The sequence below is a fragment of the Alligator sinensis genome, unplaced genomic scaffold (genome assembly GCF_000455745.1).
Source record: "Alligator sinensis unplaced genomic scaffold, ASM45574v1 scaffold331_1, whole genome shotgun sequence".
Lineage (NCBI taxonomy): Eukaryota > Metazoa > Chordata > Crocodylia > Alligatoridae > Alligator > Alligator sinensis.
In genome coordinates, this window is record NW_005842033.1 from 1210451 (window position 1) to 1235061 (window position 24611).

General features: G+C 40.2%; 1 protein-coding gene across 7 annotated transcripts in view; it reads right to left on the bottom strand.

Annotated features, from left to right (window-relative positions):
- ARID1B (AT-rich interaction domain 1B) overlaps positions 1–24611 on the bottom strand; it is a 445974-nt gene that overhangs the window by 183785 nt on the left and 237578 nt on the right. For 2 of the 7 annotated variants that reach the window (XM_025202637.1, XM_025202634.1), the window contains exon 5: positions 17043–17084. The exons of the other annotated variants lie outside the window; for them this stretch is intronic. In XM_025202637.1, the coding sequence (XP_025058422.1) occupies positions 17043–17084 (42 nt within the window). The remainder of the gene's footprint in view (positions 1–17042; positions 17085–24611) is intronic. 7 annotated transcript variants of the gene reach the window in all.

The following is a 24611-nucleotide window of genomic DNA, read 5'->3' on the forward strand; positions in this document are numbered from 1 at the left end:
GAAAGAGGGAAGGCACCTAAAGACCAGGCTGCTATCACCCCCTGGCTGGAGAGTTTGCCTTTATGGCAACTTTCCTGCACTCCAGCCCAGGGACTGTGCATGCGTGCCAGCCTGTAACACTCTATTTTGTATTTTGCTGCACTACAAAAAATAACATTTGCCTAAGCCCTTACAAAAAGTACAGGGTATGTAACATGGCTCAGATAAGGATTGTGTTAGAATCTGTTGATTGTGCGACTCAAAGCCCATACTAATTAAGGATTTCCCCACCCACAAGTAATTCTATATTATTGACTAAATTTTAATAAATAAGGAGAAACAGTTTTCAAAAATTTGAAAGAGAAAATGTGTAGAGGTGATTTAAATTCACCTAGGGTGTCAAACATATGGCCCACAGACTGGATTTGGCCTGAGAAGTTGCTTCATCTGACCTGTGTGGCTAATGAAAGTTGGAGGCATGGCCCACAGGGGGTATGGCCTGCTGCATAATCTGGAGCCCTGGGGCTCTGGTGAACATGGCCCTCAGTGGCAGATAGGAGAGCATGGGCTGTGCAAAACAGCCCTTGGTTGCCCTGCAGGCTGCAACCTCCTAGTTCACTGCTGCTTGCAGTGCTTCTGCCATACCAAGTGATAGCCTGGTGTATGGCTGCTTGCCCCACTGCCACCACAGTGGCTGGAGCTGTTGCCACTGCCACTGCAATGGCTGCAGCTACTACCCTGTGCTGCAGGCCATATCCAGCCAACAAGAGACCCCATGATCTGAATCCAGCACAGGGCACCAGGTGAGTCTGACACCCCCTGATGGACAGAATGTGTTTTTAGTTTACAAACTCCTACAGACATCTGTGCATGACAGAGTTTACACAATAAGAAGTTAACACCCGATCAGAGTGGTATTGTGAAAAAGAAGGGAGAAAAGGGGGAGTAAATAATAAACAGGGTTGCACTGATAAAGATCTTTTTGGCTGATACCAATGGTCAATTATTAACCAGCCTATCTGCTGATACTGATCTGATAGCTGACATGCAGGCCAGCAGCCTGGAGAGCAGTGTCCCACTGGAAAGTCTGTGGGGGGGAGGGGGAGGGCAGATCAAGGCCCCCATGGTGAGGGAGAGGGGCTAGCGCAGGGATAGCTGCTGCGCAGGTGGAGTGGGGCATGGGACAGAGCTGCAGGTGGCTTGTCCGGGGGGCACAGAGGGGTGAAGGCACAGGGCGGGGCAGCTCCCCTTTGCTGTGTGCACCCCTGGGGGAGGCATGAAGGGCACGTGCCCCCTGGATTTGTGCGCAGGGTGAGGGCAGGCTGGCCACTGCAAGCTCAGGGCCAGGGGCTGTGCCGGCCTCCTCCTGGCAGGGAGGGGGGCGGGATGGCTGGGCCAGGGCTGCGTTCGGGGTGGGTGAGGGCAGGGAAGGTGGCAGCAGTGTTGGAAGGAGTGACTACGGTGAATTTTGGGGTGGCTGTAGCCCACCCTGCAGCCATTCTTCCCAGCACCACACTTGCCTAGGCCCCCCACCTGGAAGTGGCCGGTGTACCCCCTGGCCCCAAGCCCATAGTGGGCAGCCCACCCTCACCCTGCGTACAAACCCGGGGGCACATGCCCCTCCCCCATGCCTCCCCTGGGGTGCGTACAGCAGTGGGGAGCTCCCCCACCCTTCCCCCTGCATGAGCTGCCCACAGCTGTCCTGTGCCTCGCCCCACCCTAGCTGGGTAGCTCCTGCCCCAGCCCCATTCCCTCCCTCACCGTGGGGGTCTCGATCCCCTCCCATGCCCCTTCCCTACTCCACACCCCTCTCCCCTCCCAGATTTACTGGCCAGATGCTGCTCTTCAAGCTGCCAGGCTGCATTTCTGGGTGTGTGCATGCTGTGGCTGCACACACGGCATTTATTGGTGACCTTATCGGCTACACTGGCCAAAAAAAGCTGATTGCTGATAATGTCGATTTTTCTCCTATCGTTGCCAATCCAACATGGACCGATATATCTAATAATAAAACATCTGAAAAAAACCTTTATGCATTAAGAGTAGGTGTAGTACACAGCCTTAAAATAAAAGCTTTACTAAAACATTACAAGACAAACTTCATTACTAAAACAGTATCTGTAAAAAATCTTCACATATTTTCATATTAGCCAAAAGGAAATGGTTAAAATTAATCTCTGAAAATACTGGGGAGTTAGTAATGTATTAATTGTTATTTATTAATATTCATAACCATGCCAACTGCCCCTTTTCTCACATCTTCAGTAAAAGGGGACTCATGTCTAATCATCTACAGCTGCAAGAACTTTTAAAGAAATGTTAAATAAAAAAATAAGATTCGTGCAATTCTAGGTCTACATTATCCTTTTCTGTCCTTCAATCAGTTGCATCAGATGACAATCTCCAATGTACGGTTTTATGTTATTTGAACAATTTGATACTGCACTGACACATGCAAGCATGCTAACAGATTTTTCAAATTACACAGCAATCTACCATGTGAATATGAGATTAGTTATTAAGCTAAATAGACATTAAGAAGGATGACTAAAAATATGATGGCAGAAATTGTGCCTAAATGGTATCACAAAATGGAGATGGGTTGGAAAAGGGAAGTAGACTGCAGTCATACACCAAACTGGGCAGGTTTCTAGACATATCTGGCAGTTTCTTTTAATCTGTGTCAGTAGTTCCCTCTGACATTCTACAGCAATCAATAATTTGAGTGGGCATGAAATACAGAATTCCTCACAGCTTAGATCAACACAGGATGTAGAATGCAGCAGTAACATATTTCTTTATATAATATCACCAAAATTATCATCAACCTGGTGCTCATATAGTGTTCTATGGTAAATAAGGCCATTGGTAGGGAAGTAAGTAGGTAGGTAGAAAGTAATGTATGGATCTAAACCACCACCACAGCAGATTTAATTTTTCCTTTGTTAGTTCATATGGTATCTTTCTACAAAGAATTAAAATGTACGCAACATTATAACGGTGGTTCCTCTTGATGAGGAAAATAATATTTTTGATGTGTTTTAAAATGGCTGCAATCTGCACACCCTCACACCTGCTGATTTCATGCCCTGCCTCTTCCCGTCAATGCCCATTCTGAGGTCCCCTCCTGAGGAAATCTCATTTATCAAAATTCTGTTAGCGTAAGGGGAAGGGCTCTGCTGAGCTGAGCCATGGCCTTCATTAAACATGCAGAACATAAACTGCTGACACAAAGCGATAGTCAACTTGCAGCACAGCAGAGGAGAAAAAAGAGCAAAGAGGCAGAAAAGAATGGAAGGGTGGTGATTTGGGAACAGAAGCCACAATTCAGCAAAGTATTTAAGTGCATGCTTAAGTCCTGTGAAGTCAAATGTATTTAATCATGTACCTAAAGTTAAGCATGCGCTTATGTGCTTTGCTGAAAAGGAAGGGATTGTTAAATTGTGGCTAGAAAAACATACTCTTTTCCAGTTTCAGGGCACGCAAGATGTATGGCATGTTCTCTGGACCACTGTCCTATGAGAAAGAGTAAGAGAAAGAAAGAGATAGAAGAAAAATTAAAAAATAGGGGTTCCAAATAAATGAACCTAATCATTATGCTTAATTATGTTTAAAAGACTGGTTGACACCAGGTAGGCTCTGCTGGAGGGAGAACTGCAGTTGGCATTATGGCGAACAAACTTCAATAGGGCAGCAGAGGAGGGCACTCTTGAAAGAGAAGGAAGAAAAATGTGTAGGGTTGGAGGGAGGGGATCATGAAACAGAAATATATTAAAAATCTACTGTAGGCCTATGGGGGAGCAAAGTGGCTTTTTAAATTTTCACTTCAGCTACTGTTCTTAAATGTTTTTTTTATTCAAAGACAGCTGTGTAACACTGCCTACAGTAGCAACTTGAATTTAATAGGCACGAAGCAGAAGGTCTGTAGCATTTTCCTCTGATCACAAGGAACAAGCACTTAGCTGTGAGAGAGATCCACAATGAGTCACTGCAGGGAGGAATCAAATACATCACAGGTACATGCAAGCCTTTTTATTATTATTGTACCAAGTGAAAAAAAACACGTTATAACTTAAAGCCTTAGAAAAAAAATCTATCCTAAACCAACCAGCTCCTTACACCTATCAAACTATACACAGTATTATATCATAGAAGTGCATTCACACAATTCTAGTAGAGGTTGAAGAAGGTGGGGGGGAAGGTCAACATTTCCTTTATAAACTCCTATTTTTAGGAGTTTATAAGAGGTTTAAACATTTATGCCAAGCTGAAAACTGGTGTTTGCAGTCTCAGCACTGAAGTGAATTACTTTCCATTGAATTCAAAACCAACTAAAATCTACTTCAGTAGTACATATCTGCAAAATAATATAGTTTTTACATTTTTGGTTCTTTTGACATCTTTCGAAATAACCCTCTAATGTGAACATGAAATGAAAAACACACTCATATTAATGAAGGGACAGATTCTACCAGCCCCTCTCACACCAGTTTCACTTTAATCCATATCATGTCACTATGGAAAATGAGTAATGACCTCAAAATCTGGCCTCAATAATTTTAGCCTCTAAAGTAGTATAATATGTCTTGCATCTCACAGGCCTGTGCCCATCCTTTTGTGTATTTTGGGTAGAAAAGAACAAACTTATATGCGAGTGCTGTGTATATATTTCCCAGAAGGAATTGTAGTGTGCATTTTTAATACAAATTGTACGTCTATTGTATATCAATTTTCACATGAACATGGAAAGGCTCTAAATGCTTATGAGTCTCTACGTAGCGAGTGATTTTTTCTCAACTAACCTAGTAAAATATAGATAAGAGGGTTACAAGTGGAATTGCAGGTGAATCTAAATTTTCTCTGCAGCTTTACAACAAGCTCACTATTTTCTCTAGTTACCCTATGCCACTCGGTAAAGTATCTAGGTCACAGTGTGCATTTTTAATATGCTCATCTGGTTTCCCCTTGCCCACTGTATCAAGTTTAAACATTGAGTTCTCACCTTCAAGACCCTTGCACCACCCTATCAAAGCTAACTGCAGGATCTTCTGGTATCATTCTCCCCTTAGCTCTGCCTATGATGAGAGTTGCAATTTCTTTTTAATTTCCTCCTGTCTGTCTTCACATCTTTTTCCATCACGCCCCAGTCCATAGAAAGACTCCCCAGTCCCAGCATGCATTCCAATCCCTCCTCCATACCCCTTCCTGTAGGACCAACAATAAAAAAGAGATACTTAAAAAGAAAAGCTTTATGTGAAGTGACCCCTTGCTTTGCTGCTGAAGTTTTGTTTTTTTTTTCAGGACAGTGGCTTTGCTCACATAATTATTGATGCCTTCAGTACTGTAAAGCTTCTGCATATAAGCATGCAGTTTATACTATTTTGAACCTAACCTATTTGGCTGAAGCTCGCTCTAGGAGCACTGGTTTACCTTCATTCTTGGCAAAAAGAATAGCAAAAAGCCGGAAAATTTCTCCAAACACAATTAAAAAATAGATATAGATATAAATCTTGTAACTCTCTCTCTTTTACAGGTGTTTCTAAAGTATATATCACTATATCAATACGTAGACTTAACACAAGAATGAATGATATAAAGCCATTTTTGATTATAGATTACATTACTTATAATGTAACTGGTACAACTGCCATGACACCAGGGCATGACTTTAAGTGAGTTTCACAAAAGGCTTGTAGAGATTCAAATAGATCTTGATACAGAAATTTGTTTGGCAGAATGGGAAGAGACAGACACATATACACAAAACATCTCCACCTACCTATCTGTGCAACACTAATTGTTGTTTCTCAAATTCAACTTTTGGCAGTTTTTTTACTAGCATAGCCTCTAGACTTCCAGTTTTCTTCTTCCACTAATATCATAATAAAACCATGCAATTCACAGTCCGACAGTCAAACTTACAAGAGGATTATTTTAGCTATCAAAACAATACAAACAATTAGTTCAAAACCATGTGTGATTTTCATTACCCTTTAGAAGACGAGAGGCACCAAAATAAAACATTTTAGATTTGTAGTCAAATCATATATAATTAACTGGTCATAAAGAAAACTAATTTATGATTCTACGGAACGGATCTTGCTCAGAACATTCCGGTGTAATTCTACCTCAATAAAAATCTCTATCAGAATCCCAATTCAGTACAAACCTTTGCCTTACAAGAAGAACTTCATATCAAGTGAACAATTCAGTAAGCAAGGCTGTGGAGTTGCATGATTTTCTTGCAATAAAAACAAATTTGAATATTAAACAATCATTTGCATTACTGTTATTGTTTTTTCCTCTTTGAAAACCACAGTGGCATGTTAGCAGCAGCAGAAAAAAGATCTGCTGCTATCACAGTGCTAAGGCACTGCACACCTGACGCATGTCTCAAAAAAGGTCAGCTAAAAATCCTAAATAATTTCTGTTCATTTAAAAAAAATATTTTTCATAACTGCCTTTGCAAGTCCTAAAGATTTTAAGCCTACGACTACATTTTTACTAGCTCATCCTGCAATGGTGTGAACAGCCAATGAGCACAAGTATCTTCAAATGTGGGGTTTTGGGGGGATTTTTTAAAGTAAAACAAACAAATCACGTGAGTTGGGAGGGGGAGCATGAGATATTTTTAAGTTACAGTGTTAATAAATTCATTCCTGCAACAAGATGAGGTTTACCGCTTCAGGGAGCAGTTGCAGTCACACCAGTTATGCAATCCAATACAATTTACAGAACGAAACAAATATCTCGTCTAACCTGCTCTACCCCCAACTAAGAAAGAATAGAATACAAAGTAGCCTACTTTGCAAATACTGTTTTTTTTGTCCTCACCCCTAAGCACTAAAACCACATGCCCCAGCAGTTATTTAAAAATTACCAGTTTTTAAAAAGCAAACATTATACTCCAAAGTAAAATAGGTTTTCAATAAAGCCCATACTCATTGAATCAGTGTAAATTTAATGGGTCTCACAGAACTGTAAATGGCCCACAGTATCACAGGTACACCGCACTGATTAGGTTTCAACAGCTGGAGTTCAAATAGAAACAAAGGCCCTGTTAAAAGAACACTGAACTAAATGTAAGCAACCAGTTTGGAGATATTAGACTGAAAAACATAAAGATGCCACAAACAAAAAATGATGTACAGAGGTAAATGACAACACCACACTGACTAAGTATTGTTTGTGTAGCTGGACTGTGTAGGTTTATACAAAATGGTGCCTGCACAGGGGACAAATGTGTCCATGCTAAAAAAATATCAAACCTTTATGCCTTCCCAATGTCTCTGCCGAGTCTGAAGGCTAAACTCCTTTTTACACTAGAGACAGCCTCTTCAAATCAGGAACGAGGCACACCAGCAAGTAGGGTGAGGAAGTATAAACTGCTGTTTCCTGTGATATTACTGCACTGTGGATAAAAAACTACAATATCTAGTGCTGGTCACCTGGCAACTGTCACAGCACCAAAAATTCAGTAACAGTTATAAAACAGCAACCAAAAGTGTGAAATATATTTACCAACTGCTATTTATTAACAATCTCTAAACAACTGTTTTGAACTGAACACAAAATAGGTGTTTTATTCCTAAAATTTCTACCAAGATATTCTCGTATAACACTCATTAAAGACAGTGGGAGTTGTAAACATGAACCAGAGAGCAAAGTTTGGTGCTGACTACGTTAACAGTATAAAGAAACAAACAAACAAACAAACAAATTCTACAGTATCCGAGGTGGAGTTTGGTAATTTTTATATTCCTGTTTGTAACCCCCTTCTCCCCCCCTCCACCCCAACACAGCACAGTTTGGGGAATTAAACAGAATGCCAGAAGTTGAGGTAGCATCCACGTTAGTCTGAAGTTAGACAGAAGGCATGGAAAGGTGGCATCTTATAGATTAACTCATTCAGAGAGGCATGAGCTTTCATCTTATTCACTGCAGATGTTATTCATTGCTATTCATTATCTTCCTGACATTTAGCAAATAATTTTGAGATCATTTTTACAATATTATAAGTATAATTTGGTCATCTTTGTCCCCAGAGATTTCTGTGGGATTTTCAAAATTCATGGTAATATACATGTCTGCTGTATCGTCTGTTAAGGACTGTGAGACAAAGGATCTCAGATTTCACAGAGAAGATGAAGACTACTACACATTTGAAACACCCGTTATTTGGCTTCTAGTAAGGAGTCTCTCAGGACAAAGGAAATTAAGATGTCAAGTATCGTGAGAGATGGTCTGCTTTGTGTTGCTGCAATCCCACACAGGACATCACAGTAGTAAATCAACAGTTCCCCCTAAACTCCAAGATAAGCATCTTTGGGCCTACTAATCAGGGGGCTACAATGCTGAATACTATCAACTTTTGGCTGCAGAAAATGGGAGGGGAAGAGCCAATGATTACTATGCTGCTTGTATAGTCTGTTACTGACACCTGTTAATAGTATTTTGTTTTTCTCATCCTAAACATGACCATCTGATACTTATAGATTTGTTTTTTCTTTTCTCCGTCATGATTAGCAGGGACCCTAGTTTTCTGTGAGGGGGAAAAAAGCAGAAAAATCTCTGTTTAAAACTCACAAAAATCTGTTTTTCAAGGACCTACTGAAAGAATGGCAGCATCCTGCAGCAAGTGGCACCATTTCTGTTCTCATTTATTCGTGCAATGGTGTTTGCCTCAGCCAATCATCAGCACCCACCCACCCATTGCTGATTGGCTGAGGGGCAAAAATCGCAGCAAAAATAAAAGAGAAGAAATAGCACCGCTTGCTGTGGGACCCCACCATGCTTTTGGTAGATCGTAGAAAAACGTAGATTTTGTGGTTTTCCATGGTGAGCGGAAAACTAGGATCCCTGATGATCACCAATGAGAGTTGCCTGGGTGTATCTCCATGGGTATGATAAGCCACTGAGGCCTTGCATTCAGCCCAGCTATTTTGTCCATTTTCACTATCTTCCAGTGGAGACCTAAGGTGCTCCGCAGATAGCCTGATGGAGGCAGAGACCTTGGGGGGGGGGGAGGCAGAGAGGATGTGAAGACAGGGGAAGGGGAGGAAGGGATAGACAAATAAGATGATCACTAACTACAATCCGTGTCCTGCCATTTCTTAATGTTGTGCTGTGAGTGGAGAGGAATCAATGAACATGCATCTGTCTCTGTTTCTTAGCTATTTTAAAACTGAGGATCGTGATAGACTATTCTCTCTGCCTAGAGGGTACAGGACACGGTCTTATACTGCGGCAAGGGAAATTTAAGTTGGATGTTAGGAAGAACTTTTTCACACTGTGGGTGGTTAAGCACTGGAATAGACTACCTACAGCGCTTCTGGAATCTCCATCCTTTGAAGTTTTTAAGAGCAGATTAGACTAACATTCTTCAAGGATGGTTTAGACAGGCGTGATCCTGCCCTGAGGAGGCAGTTAGACTAGATGACCTCCTGAGGTCCCTTTCCAGCCCTACTTTTCTATGATTTTTATACTGATGCAAGTTTGGGGAATAATGATCTCAACTGAATTTACTAAAAATTGTCTTTAAGTTGTTGCACTTGTTTTCAATTACACTTTGTCCTGAGTAGTTGTTTAGGGAAATTAGATTGGGGAGAAGTCTAAAATGAGACCACACATATGCTGCCTCATGTGCCCTTGGTCTACCCTAAATAGTGTGGGAAAGTCAGCAAACCTTCTGGGGCCTCTGATCACCACTGGAAATGTTGTAAGAGTACCTTATACCCTAACTTCATCCTATTCCACACGCCCATTTCCCATGCATCATCCACAAAACTCAGGGAACTATATGATCTAGAACACCAAACCAAAAGATTAATGTGTCTAGAAGGGAAAAGAGGCTGTCACCACTCAAACTGCCATTTTTATCCATGCAGACTTTTGAGACTTTAGACCGTAATTTATGTCCCTTAGTTTTTCCATCAGTAAAGTGATGATGATAGTTCATTCTTAACAGGACAAGATGTTGTGAAGATTTGGACAATGATTTGAAAATATAACATGCTATGTAGTATTATTTCAGGAAATGTTCTGAACTACTGTTTTTAAAAGAAGGATATTTACAGGTATGCCCCCAAGGTCAAAGCATCCAATCTTACTTTGGTACCAAAGACTTCATAATGCATTTATTACAAGCACATAGAAAATATATCTACCTAGAAATGTCTGTGGCTCTCACATTTGAGTAGATAAAATGACTAATTAAAAACAAAACCCCAAACCAATATAATCCAAAATTTGCTCCCATTCAGACTAGTGCAACTCCACAGAAGTCAATGAAGAGTAATGTGGAACATCTACCCATTCAAAATTCGACTGAATCCACGAGGTCATTTCAAATAACACTCTCTCAAGCCCAAACTCCTACAAAACTAAGTCTTAAAACAGTGCAAGTGAAAACATATTTCTTCATGTTTTCTATACACTAAACTAAATACACCTGTGCACATACTGATCGTGAACCCATAAGACAGAGCTAATTCAAGTACTTGAAAACATCCTCTTACAGAAAGAATTAACTGGCTCTTAAGACAATTTTACTGGTCTTTCAACATGCTAGTGTTACTAGTAACCAGCAGATGGCAGAAGCAGAGGCTGTTAAGAGCCTTCAACAAAAGAAAGCTATCTTCAGCAAGGCACACATTAAAAATGGAAACAATTCTTAATAGCTATTTTTCCTTCTTCATACACTGTGCTCCTTTTCTCCTTCTTTCCAATAATTACTTCTTTGTGCCCATAAACCCAACTACAAATTTTAATATTTGTTAAACAGAAAAGCTCTTGATGACGCATTTATTATGTTCTCAAATGTCATCTCTGATCCATCTCATATACAGACTTCTTTATTACAAATGTTACTAGAACAAGTACCTTTCTAGATCTTCATTCACAACAATTGTAAATCACATCTGAATACTGAAATTATATTCGTTTGAGCCTCACAAAGCAGATTGGGAATCTAAAACACAGATTCCCTGTGCATCTAAATTCTCCCTTGGGACTTGAACTCATAGTATCTGAGACTGCGAGAGCAAATGTGCTATAGAAAATGTATTGTGGTATTCTGAGCTATTGCATTAAACCAGCATTTTGCCTGATGGAAGGAGAGTGAGACTACGTAAACTGGAGTAAAAATAGCATATTGAAAAAAATGCTGATCCCCAGTGCAAAGGTCTAGCAGGTTAGTCAATACACACATTTCACTTGGCTCTTGTAAAACTGAATATCATGTCATAGAATGAAAGTATTAAAAACTGCATGCCAACAGGATATGTAAAGAGTTATGAACAGCAGCTCTTAACAACCCCTACAGTTACTAAATTATGAAGGGGTCACTGGTTTACGCTGTGTCACTAAACCATAAGAACGATGGATCCATGACCAGTGCCTAAAGCTGTGCTGCACTGACACAACCCATTGGAAATGTCAACCTTCTTACATCTCTTTAACAGAACTGTGTATTCACTCTGTTGAACTCTGGATCAAAGGCAAATGCTTTCTCCTGTGTTTTTCTCCTCATGAAGGAAATGTAAAATCAGGAACATATTAATCAGAAATATAACTCTATCTCCCCAAAGCCAACAATACATTCCCAGAGCTGAATAGGTTGAGCTAGTTCTGCATTCAAGGCCACACGGGATGCAGTTGTGTAGATAATTTTGCACTGAACATCAGCAAGCATTCCATTTACAGAATATGAAAAGCTTCATTCCTTTTTTTTGAAAAAAAAAATAACACCTGCAAATCACTAACCCAGTTGCCATTTATTTCATATGTCAAATTACAATCCTAACTTCATGCAAAGCAACATAATAGTAATGATTAAGCCAATTACATCACAACACAGCTTAAACGTATACACAATGGCAGGATTACAGCTCACAATCAAATTAGAGACCCCCAGATCTTGATGGAGCTCCCCTGCTGAGGGAGCATAAGCATCTCTTTTCCTATTGCACAAAGTTGTGTGCCTCTTGACATGTAGCTGCTGGACTGCCATTAACAAACTTATTTATATAAATGCTGCATTAAGCAGGGATCACTGCATCTCAGCATTAGGTATAGTAGGTGGGCTGTGCGGCTGTCTACAAATAGTGCTTATGGCACTTCATAGGTCTATATACAGATCAGACATGTGGATAAGGTGACCTCACCCACTTCAACTGAATACATCTTCTTTTGCACTAGGCTATTTAGGTCAGGTAGATGCTGGAAGTAAAAGGCCGGGGGAGAGTGAGGGAATGAAGAGAGCAACAGTAAAGAGTGTGAAGGTAGGGTCTGTCATGGATCAGTCCCTTTCAGAGAAAGTTTCACCTCTGGATTTCAGAGAAAGCTCTACCCAAAAAGAAGACTTGTTCAGACTCCATCCTCAAGGATCCCCTGAATCCAGTCACGTGATTTGTAACAGGGTCTTCTAAAACAGCAGTGTCAAATTAATTCCATGGGCAGGAACAAACTCCTTAGTAATGTAGCAACCAAATTCTAGGCTGATACTTTCAAAGCAGCCTAGGGGATATGGATGTCCTATGCATCTACATTTCTAAGGACTTTGAAAAAAATCACATCACTACTACTGCTGCCTTTTATTCCTTTCCATTCTTCTTCGTCTATTCCTCCCTGTTTATAGTTTTCCTTTCTTTTCCAGCAACAACTCAGAATTCTACTTCACGTAGGCCTTATTGCCACCTGCTAAAATGTGCATTTGCATTCCATAAGGTAAAATCAAAAGAAACTAAATTGTTATTGCTGATATTTAAGGCTTCACCGTTAGGCTTTAATGAATTAATAGCACTTGGAGAGTTTGCAAGAGATGCTAATTTGAAATAACTGAAGACTCGGGCATATTCACTGTGCCTGTTTGCCCTCACATCATGTTAAAAAGATTTTTGCTGGCAACCATAAAAGTTAGAAATTTACTAGGGGTGCACTGATAGAGATTTTGGGGGCTGATACCGATAGCTGATATTTAAGGAGATGTATTGGCTAATATTGATCTGATTTCCAATACAGCTGTGTGTAGCTGGTAAGTCTGCTGTGGTGGAAGGGGAGAGGGGAGGGAAGGGGCATGGGGGGGAGCAGATCAATGCCCCCTGTGGTGAGGGAGAGGGCAGGAGAGCTGCTGCCCAGTCGGGGTAGGGCAGGATGCGGGATGGAGCTGCGGCTCGTTGGAGGGAGGGTAGCTGTGCCAGGTGGGTGGCAGTGCTAGGAGTGGCACTACAGGGCGGAGGGCTAAAGCAAAATCTGGGGCAGCTGCAGCCCCCCCCCCGTAGCTCTCCTCCCAGTGCTGCTGCCGAGAAGAGTGAGGCGCAGACCCGGCTCAGCTCGCAGCTGCATCCTGCCTGCCCTGCGCATATTTCTCACTGCAGGGGCGTTGATCTGCCCTCTCAAGCCCCTTCCTTCATCTTCCACTACACCAGACTTACCAGCTGCACACAGGTGGACTCTGCTCCTCGCTGCCTGCATGCTGTGCTGCAGCTGCGTGCACATACAGGCGTTTATGGGCCAAATTATCAGCTAATTCAGGCCAATTTCTGAGACAACCAATTTTCTTTATATCGGTACTGATCTGCTATCGGACCAATGTACTGGTGCACCTCTAAAACTTACTTTTTATCAAATGAAAGCTTAGATTCTACAGAATTGGAATGTCCCCAAATACCTATAGAACGGTCATCCAATCTTGACCAATAGTTACCCCACTTCCTCCTACCACATGACTATGCTCACAGAGCTCATTCTAAATATTGAAACACTAATGGTAGACAAAACTTATCTCAGACAGAAAAAGCTAAACAAAGGCATACACCACTCAAACAAACAAGCTTAGAAGCTGTCCCTACATCACAATGACTTGCTTCCTCCAGTCTACAAAACTATGACATAGCTGATTGCTTTTATTTTTCTCTTAGTCACTCAGAGAAAAGGTTTAATAAGCACATAATCAAAGTTATGTTTCTTATGATGAAAGGCATGGTCAAGCAAACAAATTAGAGCAAATTAAAGGGGGTGGAGTCTCACTGTGTGTCACCTGCTCCATGATAACTGCCCAGGCGTATGTTCTTCCCCTATGGTGACTGGCAAATACCACTGTAGCATATCCTTCTTATGCTGAGTAACAAAACCCAATAATTTTTTTTTAAACACAATGGAGCCTTAATGGACTGTCAAAAAGTCTAGGTGTGTACGCTAGGAAGAGAAAAAGAAATAAAGGTACAATGAGGATTTCCTACTTAGTTCAATATATGCATTTGTTTAGCTACTGCAAAACCTAGTTATTTCTTATTAAAGAAGAATAAAATTCAACAATTTTCCAAAACTTCACTGGCTGGCATTCTGGATCCATCCTGTACTCACAACTCCAGCTGCCTATGAACAGAGATTTAAAAACCAGCACATTACAACCAAAATATCCTGGAAAATGATGGAAAAGTCAAAGAAAATGATAATTTTATCTATTTTACTTAGTAAGAAAACTCTCATTCCTAAAAGGGGAGAGCTCAGAAAGATAAACTGGAGCAGAAAATGGAACAGTCAAACGAAAGACTCTTCTGACCCTCCTGGAATTTGCAATTAGTTTGGACCAAATAGAAAAAAAATTAAAAGCTTTTTTTTTCTTTTGAAAAACTAAGTCTACCACTTATTTTTGTCCAAAACTACATACAGATTTTACACCAGAAATAGATTTTTACCACAAATTTCTACATATGCCTATCATTATCATCATCATCATGATGCAAAAATGTTTACAGTTTACTAAGGAAAAAAAAATCACTAATTAAAAATGCCCTCAGATTCACAGCCAACAAACCATAACTATTGTGAAAAATAGTATTTTAACCAATGTCATATTATGTGTTTACGAAACAGAATAGAAACTATGAATTGTGCCTTTTGGCAAATTAGTTTTCTTTTTTTCTTCCTTTTTTAAATACAATTATTTTTAAAATCTGAAAGAAATTCACCTAAAAAGCCTTACAGTAATTGTAAGAGGAGACAAAATTTCAAAGTCAAGAGCAACAGACTCAAACATACAAAAATACACCAACCACACATTCACATTTATTTGTGTTTCTGCATCTGAAGGACTTTTGGTGCTCCAAGTGTGTGCAGAAAAACCCAAGTACACCTACAACTGAAAAACCTGGCTTTCAGACCAAGTTAAATTTACAAGGAAATTTGGACTAGAAAACAAGTAATCTAGGCTACTGAACAACTGCTACTACTGTACTATCTCTGGTTTTAAGGCTTTTGATTTATTTTTTTCTATGATTTCTCATATTAACACAAGCTATTATTCACAACTTAACTTTTATTCTGTATTTATATGTAGGAATCTTGAAATACAAATTCGATTTCTTCATAACATCCCTGTTGATTCCCATTCACAATGGCATAAAAGCTGATTTTGTTTTTATAGCACTGCTCTTCTATAAAGGGCCCTTGATTTTTTTTTTCATTGAGAGCCTTGAAAGAGGAAGCATTTTATTAAGCAAGGAGAAAATGGTTTAATAGACTTTCAATATAGGTACAAGAAACGTATTAAGTAAGTCGAATTTTAAGCATGCTAAACTTGACTTAATCTATTTAATTTTGGTTTTGTTTGACTGTGTTTTGGCAGTTGAATAGTCCAAGATACTCCTTTTTTTTTTACGTAAAGATATTTCAGTTGTAAAGCTACTTTTTAGGAGAAGATAAAAGCCTCTTGGTTCTAATATAGAATCTTAAAGAGGAAAAAATCACTTTGGTCTCTAGTAGACAGCATTAGGGGTGACATTTTTATGCAATCAGAATTTTAAAATCAACAGCTTTGCAAAAGAAATTATTAAAATTTTTGGTGGAAAAAGGAGCTTCAAACTCTGCTCTCCATTAACTTGATTTTTAGACAAACTTGCAAGTTTAGACATAAAACAATAGCATAGTTTTTTCTCCTGTGGTTTAGACTGAGAGCTATTGGCTACAATAATCTTCAGTAATATTTCTGTTTACCCAGCTAGTATGAAGGATTATGGAGATGAGTTCACAAGAGCTGACCCTCCAGGTTTATTAAATATTCAATATATGCATGCTGGGTATTAAATAAAAAATGGAAAATGCTGCAGACTACCATATGTTAAATACTTCAAGTAATACTAGAGTAGCTCTATTTATTTTTTAATAATTTATTTAAATCATTTTATCAGATATCACAACACAAAAAATGCACAATGAGAGCACAATTTTAAGTCACAGTACAAGAATACCTAAATATTCATGAAAGTGTTTCTTTTTTTTCTTGGGCCAATTTTGTTCAAAAATGTTTTTATAAACCTGAAGAAGTTATTTAATCTTTTCTTGAGTTTTTCACCTTGGTAGTAATATTACTGCTGGTTTCTCACCTATAGTGGTGTCACAGCATGTGGGTCTTCAGCAGCAGGGGAACACTTCATTGTCATGATTTAGTCGACTGTTCCTACAGTCTCTTCCCCCTCCCATATTCGCTCTTCTCAGTTAGCTGGCTATAGCCTACACACAATCTGCCTTGTCTAAAATCATCTGATACTAATGTTCTATAAAGAACCGTGATCAACACCATAAGGTGCTTCAGCCACTGCCTTCAAAGATGGACAAATAAGTCTTATGAGGCACCCCAACCATCTTGTAAAGTATGCCTAAAGTGGTCTCTGAAACGCATATCCAGTTTGTCACACATACACTTAGAACTGAACAGAGTGATGCAGCCACTTATTGTTTGTATTGCTTCTTTCTTAGAGTGTATTATGAATAAGGGGTTGAACAAAGCGAACAACAGACTGACAATCAGACAATGGCCACCGGTACTAAATGTTAAGATTGTTAAATAAAAATGTGTGGGACATGAACAAATCCAATGCTCAGGCAATTCCAATTTTAAATGCAGAACACCAACGTTCTGCTTTTCTTTCCTGGCCAACCAAGACTTGCTTAACTAAATGAAAGGAAATAACACCAAACAACCCCATGTTCCAACCTCAGGACTAAGAGAAAGTTTCTGAATTGGCAGAACCTAGATAACAAAACTACATCAAACTACACACCTTGTGTCCAAATGTAGCATCCTCCGAGGCCAAGACTTCAACCTGAAAGTATAAGGAGAAAGATCATTTCAAATTTAGCCACTATCAAAAACTGTTCCCTCAGCATAGAGTCCAGCCAGAGAAATATGCTGAACGAAGAGAAACATCTCTGGTCTACCACAAAGAAGCCTAGATAATGGGCCATGCTAAACTAACAACCAACAACAGAAATTCTTAGGAGGCAAAAACTCAAAAAGCACCCTTCCACACCTGCACTAAGAAGGCTGTTTGCCTAAGGGGTACCTTATCCATGGCTTTGGCTTTTGCCAGCAGAACTTTCCAGTGTTCCACAGTTTAATGTAATACAATTGAAACATTGCTCTTCCTGTGGAGTTTGAGCCACAAGGAACATCTAAAATCACTTGCCAGAGAAGCTATCTGCTAGTACAGATCAGAATGACCTGAACACCCCACTCCACTACCAGGTCTAATAACCACATCAACATAAAGTAGAAAAACTGTACATGGAAACTAGACAGTTCAGTCTCACTTGCAGACTCCTGTACTGTCTTTAGCAGGAAAGATTCTTCTGACACTATGGAATTCAGAGAATACAAACTCTTTGTGCAAAAGCTGCAAGCCTGCCAGGTGCAATAGAGGTTTGACTGCACAAGGAAGGTGGGCTATTAAGTGATCTAGAGTTGCTAAAACTCAAATTATGTATTGGTTGCCTTGTAGTTTACAAGTCTAAGAGTTGGTAACCCATTAATTGGGGTGACAGAGCCAAGGGAATGGAAAAACAGGCACAGTCTCTGATTTTCCATTTAAAATGTCTGCTTCTTACAACTACTTCACACTTCAGCACCTTTCATCTGAGAATCTCAGAGTGCTCTTAAAAGCTCTAATTAATTAAGCCTCACAAGACTCCTGTGAGGTAGGAAAGTGTCATCTTCCCAGTATGAAGATAGGGAAGTGAGGCACAAAGAGGTTAAGTCATTTGCTCGTTGGTCATGCACCAAGTCAATGGCAGAGTCAGGAAAGGAACTCAAGATTCCTGTCCCCAGACGCACGCTCTAGCAACGAGGAAATGCCTACTGTGGTGCTATAACCTAAACAAGTAGAATACCTATAACTAATGTTTCTAATGTCCAGTTTAACATAAAGAGTGAAAGATTTCAAGCAAAACAAGAAAAAAAAAGGTCAAAGTTCACCCTGAAGCACAGTTCAATGCTGGAGTTATAAACCCCTGAATAAGAGGGGTTTTTTATAAATGGAAATGCTGATAAACGAACAATAATGATCCAACAACACAGGGTACCTACGTCCTCTGGAGATGAAAACAAAGGGGATCTACTGGAATCCAAGATGGGGAGAGAGAACGTGCCACATGTTGATATCTATGACCAGTCAGGTAAAGAACATAATCTAATAATAATATTTATTAGCTATCTGCATAAATTTCTTAATCCTGAAAGTGCTTTTTAAATATTAAACTGTCACTCCTGGTGAGTTTGATGCGCATCCAGAAAATATTTTATGGATGAGCAAACAGACACAACATTAACTTACTCGCTCGAGGCCATGCCATGTAGAGACAAACAAGCCAGGTTCAGTTCCAAAAGCAGTATATCCATATTAGCAGGGTGTTGTGTCCTGGTTAACTTATCTGGTTTCTCTGCAGGGTATATTATTATTTATACCTTTCTCAGTAGGTTATATTAGCTCAGGTGCAATGCTATGCTAATATTACTATACCACTTCCAATACCAACCATAGCTTATTCAGACTCTGAACGGCAGGGCACTGTCCTATGTAGACATACGCTAAGTGCTATACTCAGATCTTTAATACATACCCCTCCACTGCAAAGTGATATTATCAATGTATAACATAAGTTGATTCAACTTTCTCTCTTTTCCTCATGGAAAAAGCCAGAGTATTAAGATATCTATTTACAAAATATCCGTTTTTCACTTTTCTCTATGCAACATGGAGCCAAAGGAGGAAACAAATTGTGACATCAAAGAGTAAAATTGAGTTTAACATGTTATACTATCCTCTTACTCTCATTCACAGGTAGAAATATTGCCTATCCAAGGCTCCAAAACAGAATTAAACCCCCCCCCCCCCCCAGAACATCCCCAGGCCCAAAAAAAAAATAACCCCCCCCCCCCCCCCAAGTAGCTATCAGAGCAAATGGAGATTCTTATTACAAACATTACTGAATAGCCCTAACAATGTCTCTTCTATTTTCCCAGGAGGGATCAGAGATGCATCAGCAAGCTCTTTGATTTTGGACTTTTAAACCAGTTCTATGATATGGTATTTTATTCCATATCATGGATGGTCCAAAATATCAATGTGACATTTTACTGCAATTTAGAAACACACAGTATTCAGTTTATTTTTCAGCTTTTTCTACAAGGATGTATTTAAGACCTGTGTAAACTGAGGAACTGCTGATGCTGCAAGATTAACTCTGATCAAAACTCAAGCAAGATGTAAGACCATGAGCGTTCCCTTCTCCCCCCCACACCCCTTCTCCCCATGCTGTTTTTTTTCCCTGAAAAAGCATTAAAACCTGGCCTGGGAGGAACCCCCCCTCTAGTGGGGATGAAATGGTAACTTCAATCAACACACAGATGTTCAAGTAAAAAAATAATTAATTTTAAATCTCCAATATTCAAGCAAAGGGCACCTCTCTACATCCTCCTAAGAATACATCATCTGTTTTTAACTGAACAAAAAAGTTGATGACTGGCTTCATTATAACTTTGAAGTAACTAGCCATTAATCTAGAACTATTAACCAACTATGTTACTATTTGTGACAGTTACGCATTTGTAATTCTAGTTGATTGTTCTGATTGTTATTTACAGACTTTAACATATTACTTTTCTATTTTTACAGAAAAGGGCAAAGGTCAGTGTGAATAATTCACTACCTCATTGAAGAAAAGCAGCCTTGGTTCTCAAATGAACCATTGTTGGTTTCACGTGTCTTTAATAGTAGCTTCCCCCAGGCGGTCTACTGAATCCCTGCTGAATACCTCCTCTGCCTCTACTCCTCACTCTTCACAGTACAACCTTATAGTCAAATGACCCATATTATATTTATGAACAAAAGTGTGAAACTTTGTTCAGCAGTGACTCTTTCAACTTATTTAAAGAGTTTCTAAATACTCTTTCCTTATTTAACAAATAAAATAAAAATACTACCAATTCCTCAAATTATTTGCCAGAACACAATTACCAGAAGTAAGAGTCAAAGCAATTACTGTCAGATACTGTAAAGCACATGTGTTTGTGTACATTACATACTGTAAGCAGGTTAATGGTCTACAGCACTATTACTTAATGTTCTGGGCTATAATTGTAGAATACTGTAATATTTCACATTTTTTAATTAAACAAAGAAAAATTGTTCAGAAACATCTTCTATCCCTGTTGAATAATATGTGGAGCTCCCACAACACTTAAGCAATATCAACATAGTCCCTTCTACCTTCAGAAATGAGACTTAATATTTTGTTTTGCTTTTAAATAAAAGATTCATACAGTTCCAAATTCTAGAGACAGCAAGGCATCACAAAACACAAAAGACTTACTGTAAATCACACAAAAAGAATATATAATTTTCAGCTCTTCAAAACAAAAAACTCAAGGGCTGTGGATATAACTTTAAGCACTTAAAAAGGAGTGGCCTTGCTCCTTAGCAGTGTGCATCACTTCTTCAGTTTTAGGCATTATATCTGTCTACTCCTAAACCAGTATATCTGAGCTAGTTTAAAATCTATTCATATAAAAGGCACAGGCTGTAGCACATTCTCTTCCTCTGAGGGAGACCCAATATAAGCAGTAACAACCACTTTGGGGATCACAAAGATTCCCACATAACGTCCTGTTATTGGTAATATTTTGAAGGATTACTTAATCTACAGCTAGCTGCTAGGAAGAAACCTCCTAATACGCAAACAAAACAACCCTCTCAGATCAGGACTTTCCAAACTGTATCTGATGGATATAAACAAGTAAATGGCAGGAGGAAGATGGCTACATCGCTTTGTATAAAGTGGAGTTGACTGAAGCCATTCTAGCCAGGAGAAAGCACTCTGTGCAGACACGTACAGCTTCTATGGGCCATACGCTAAAATGATGTGAACTAATTTTTCCCAGCAGGCTGCAAATTGGCCACTCTAGTGTCATCCTCTGGAGAATTAAACTACAGCACTTTTATATTCCCAAACAGTTTTTGTTTTCGTCAGGTGCCAACTTAATAAAAAGACAGGCTCCTGGCATTCTTAAATTAAGTTCAAAACAAAACGTACAAATTTTTATTGTAATAATTGTTTATAGTAAACTTTGGTCTTCACCATTTGAGAAAATCAATCAATCAGATTAGAAAGGGGATGCCCCTCCCCTGACTCTCCTCCATGTTAACAATATCAGAAAAGAATGGGAAATGTGCAGTTCCTCCTGGATTAGTGTCAGATCTTCTCTCTGAGGTGCACATCGCACTTCGTGATGTCAAACAAACTGCATGAGACTGACTAGCAATATTTTGTGCGAGTTACAGCTAGCTGAAATATGATGGGTTTATTGCAGATGGAGAGGATAAACTCTGGACTACTTGGTCATATTAAAACACACCTCTATAGTGGGCTACTATCACTGGTTTCCAAGCCTTGGAAGGAACCTCCTGGGTAACACAGTTCAGGCCCCTGCATTCACATGGAGCTACATCATTAACTCTCCAGAAGCTGATCAAACTCTTCTTTAAGACAAGTTAGTTTTTCAGGTCCCTTTACTTCTATTGAAAAGGTTGTTTCAGAACCTCACTATTTTAATGGTTAAAAATGCCTTTTGATTTCTAGCCTAAACATGGTTGTACCAGATATACCCCCTTGCTCCTGTTCCAGTCTCAGAATCATAGAAAATGAGGGTTGGAAGGGATCTTAGGAGGACATCTAAGTGCAGTGGTTTCTCAACCTTTTTTGTACCAGGACCCATTTGTAAACATCAATGGCCAGACCTGCCACAGTGCCCCTCACTCCCGACTCGCTGCCCCTGCCCCCAGTGTGTGGGGAAGGAGGGGGCCCCAAACAGCCCCTCACAGGCTGGAACTCTGACAGCCTGCAAAGGAAAAGCCACAGTTTCCCAAGTTTTTCTCCTTTAAAGGAGAATCCATTTTTAAAATTTGTTCACAGCCCTTTCATATATACTTGCGACCCACTTTTGGGTTGCAACCCACAGGCTGAGAAATGCTGATCTAGTCCAACCCCCTGCTCAAAGCAGGACCATCCCCAACTAGATCATCCCAGCCAAGGCTTTGTCTGTCTGGGTCTTAAAAAACTCCAAGGATGGAGATGCCACAACCTCTCTGGCTAACCTGTTCCCATGCTTTACTACCTTCCTAGTAAGAAACATCTCCCTACTATCTAACTTAAGCTTCCCTTGCTTCAAATTGAGATCATTGCTTCTTGTTCTGTCATCTGCCACCACTGAGAACAGTCCAGCTCCATCCTCTTTGGAACCACCTTTCAGTCTTTTTTCCAGTCTACATAAATAAATAAATAAGCCCAGGTCCCTCAGCCTCTCCTCAGAAGTTATGTGCCCCAGCCCCCTCACCATTTTTGTTCCTGCCACTGGACTCTCCAATTTGTCCACAACCTTTGTGTAGTGGTGGGCCCAAAATTGGTCATAGTACTCCATTTATGACCTCATCAGTGGCAAAGAGAGGGGAAGAATGAAATAACTTCCCTCAATCTGCTGGCAACGTGCCTACTAATGCAGCCCAGTATGCTGTTAGCCTTCTTTACAACAAGGGAAAACTGCTGCTTCATATTCAGCTTACTGTTCACTGTACACCCCAGGTCCTTTTCTGCAGAGCTGCTGCTTAGCCATTTGGTCCTCAGCCTCTCCTGGTGCATGGGATTGTTCCATCCTAAGTGTAGGACTTTGCACTTGTCCTTATTGAGCTTCATGAGATTTCTTTTGATCCAATCCTCCAATTTCTCTAGGTCTTCTGAATTCTAGCTTTACCCTCTGCCACGTCTACTACTCCCCCAAGCTTGGTGTCATCTGCAAACTTGCTGAGGGTGCTCTCCATCCCATCTTTCAGCTTGTTGATGAAGATACTGAAGAAAACCAACCCCAGGACCGACCTGTGGGGCACGCCACTTGATACTGGCTGCCAACTAGACATGAAGCCATTAATACCCTCTGAGCCTGATGATCCAGACAGTTTTCTATCCACCTTAACAGTCCATTCATCCAACCCATACTTCCTTAGTTTGCCTGTGAGAATGTTGCGAGAGACCGTATCATATCAAAGGCCTTGCTAACGTCAAGGTATATTGCATCCGCTGCTGTCCCTGCACCCACAGAGCCAGTCACCTCATCTTGGAGGTAATCAGGTAGACAAGATATTACTTACCCTTGGTGTATTTATACAAACTTTTCCTAGTCATCTTCCCCTCCACGTGCTTAGAAATGAATTCCTTGAGGACCTGCTCCATGATTTTTCCAGGGACAGAGGTGAGGCTCTTCCTGATTTCATTCCTGCATGCCAGAGCAATACTCTTATACTCCTCCCTAGTTGTTTGACCAAGTTTCCACTTTTGTAAGCTTCCTTTCTGTGTTTTAGCTCACTGAAGTGTTTCCTTTGCTAAGCTGAGCTGAGCTTCTGCCATACTTGCTAGTCTTTCTGCACATTAGGTGCCCTCAGTAAGTTTTCTTTAAAATACAACCAGCTCTCCTGGACTGCTTTCCCCACCAGACTGGCCTTCCAGAGATCCTGCCAATCAGTTCCCACATGCCAAGATTGGGCCGCAGTGGCCTGTGATGCCCCCAGGTGCCAGGAGTGGGCACCCAATCCAGCATGCAGGGCCCAGGACTCCCCATGGGTCTGGAAATTTGGTAGCAGGGGACCAGTGCCACTGCTCCCCCGCTGCCAAGTTTCCAGAACCATGAGGGCCAGACACTGAGCCAGGGGCCAGATTTGGCCCACAGGCTGGGGGTAGAACACCCCTGATCTAAAAGATCAGGTTATAGAATATAGCTGGACTTTTGCTTCTTGGTACACAGACAATGTACAATTACTATCCTAAATGATCTAAAGTAGCTTCTTACAGATGGCATATGGAATTCCTAATTATCTATGCTGGAAGTACAGGAGTGGCAGTCCCTTGCTATATATCTCATGAAGAAAGTAGAGACCAGTTGGACTTCTCTTGCTCTCCACCCCAAGATTCATTTGGATGAGATTAGTGAAAGCCTTCCTGGTTCAGGAAATGCCATCTACAGAACACCCGCACACCTTAAGTATCATGTGCCTTAAGACCTTAGATTTATAACTCTGTGCGAGGGCCATCCTTTCAGGTCATTTAATCTGTAATTGTGATCTTCACTTTATCTCAGCCTTTCCACCTGGTTTATTTTTCTTTGTTTATTTCTTTGTTATAATCAGTCATCTTCAATGCAATAATTAAGATGCAATAATTAAGATGAGTGTTCTAATTTGAATAGCGTCACAGGTGCTCAGTGATACATTTTTTAAAATACTCAACTAAATAATAAAATTAACCTGTGT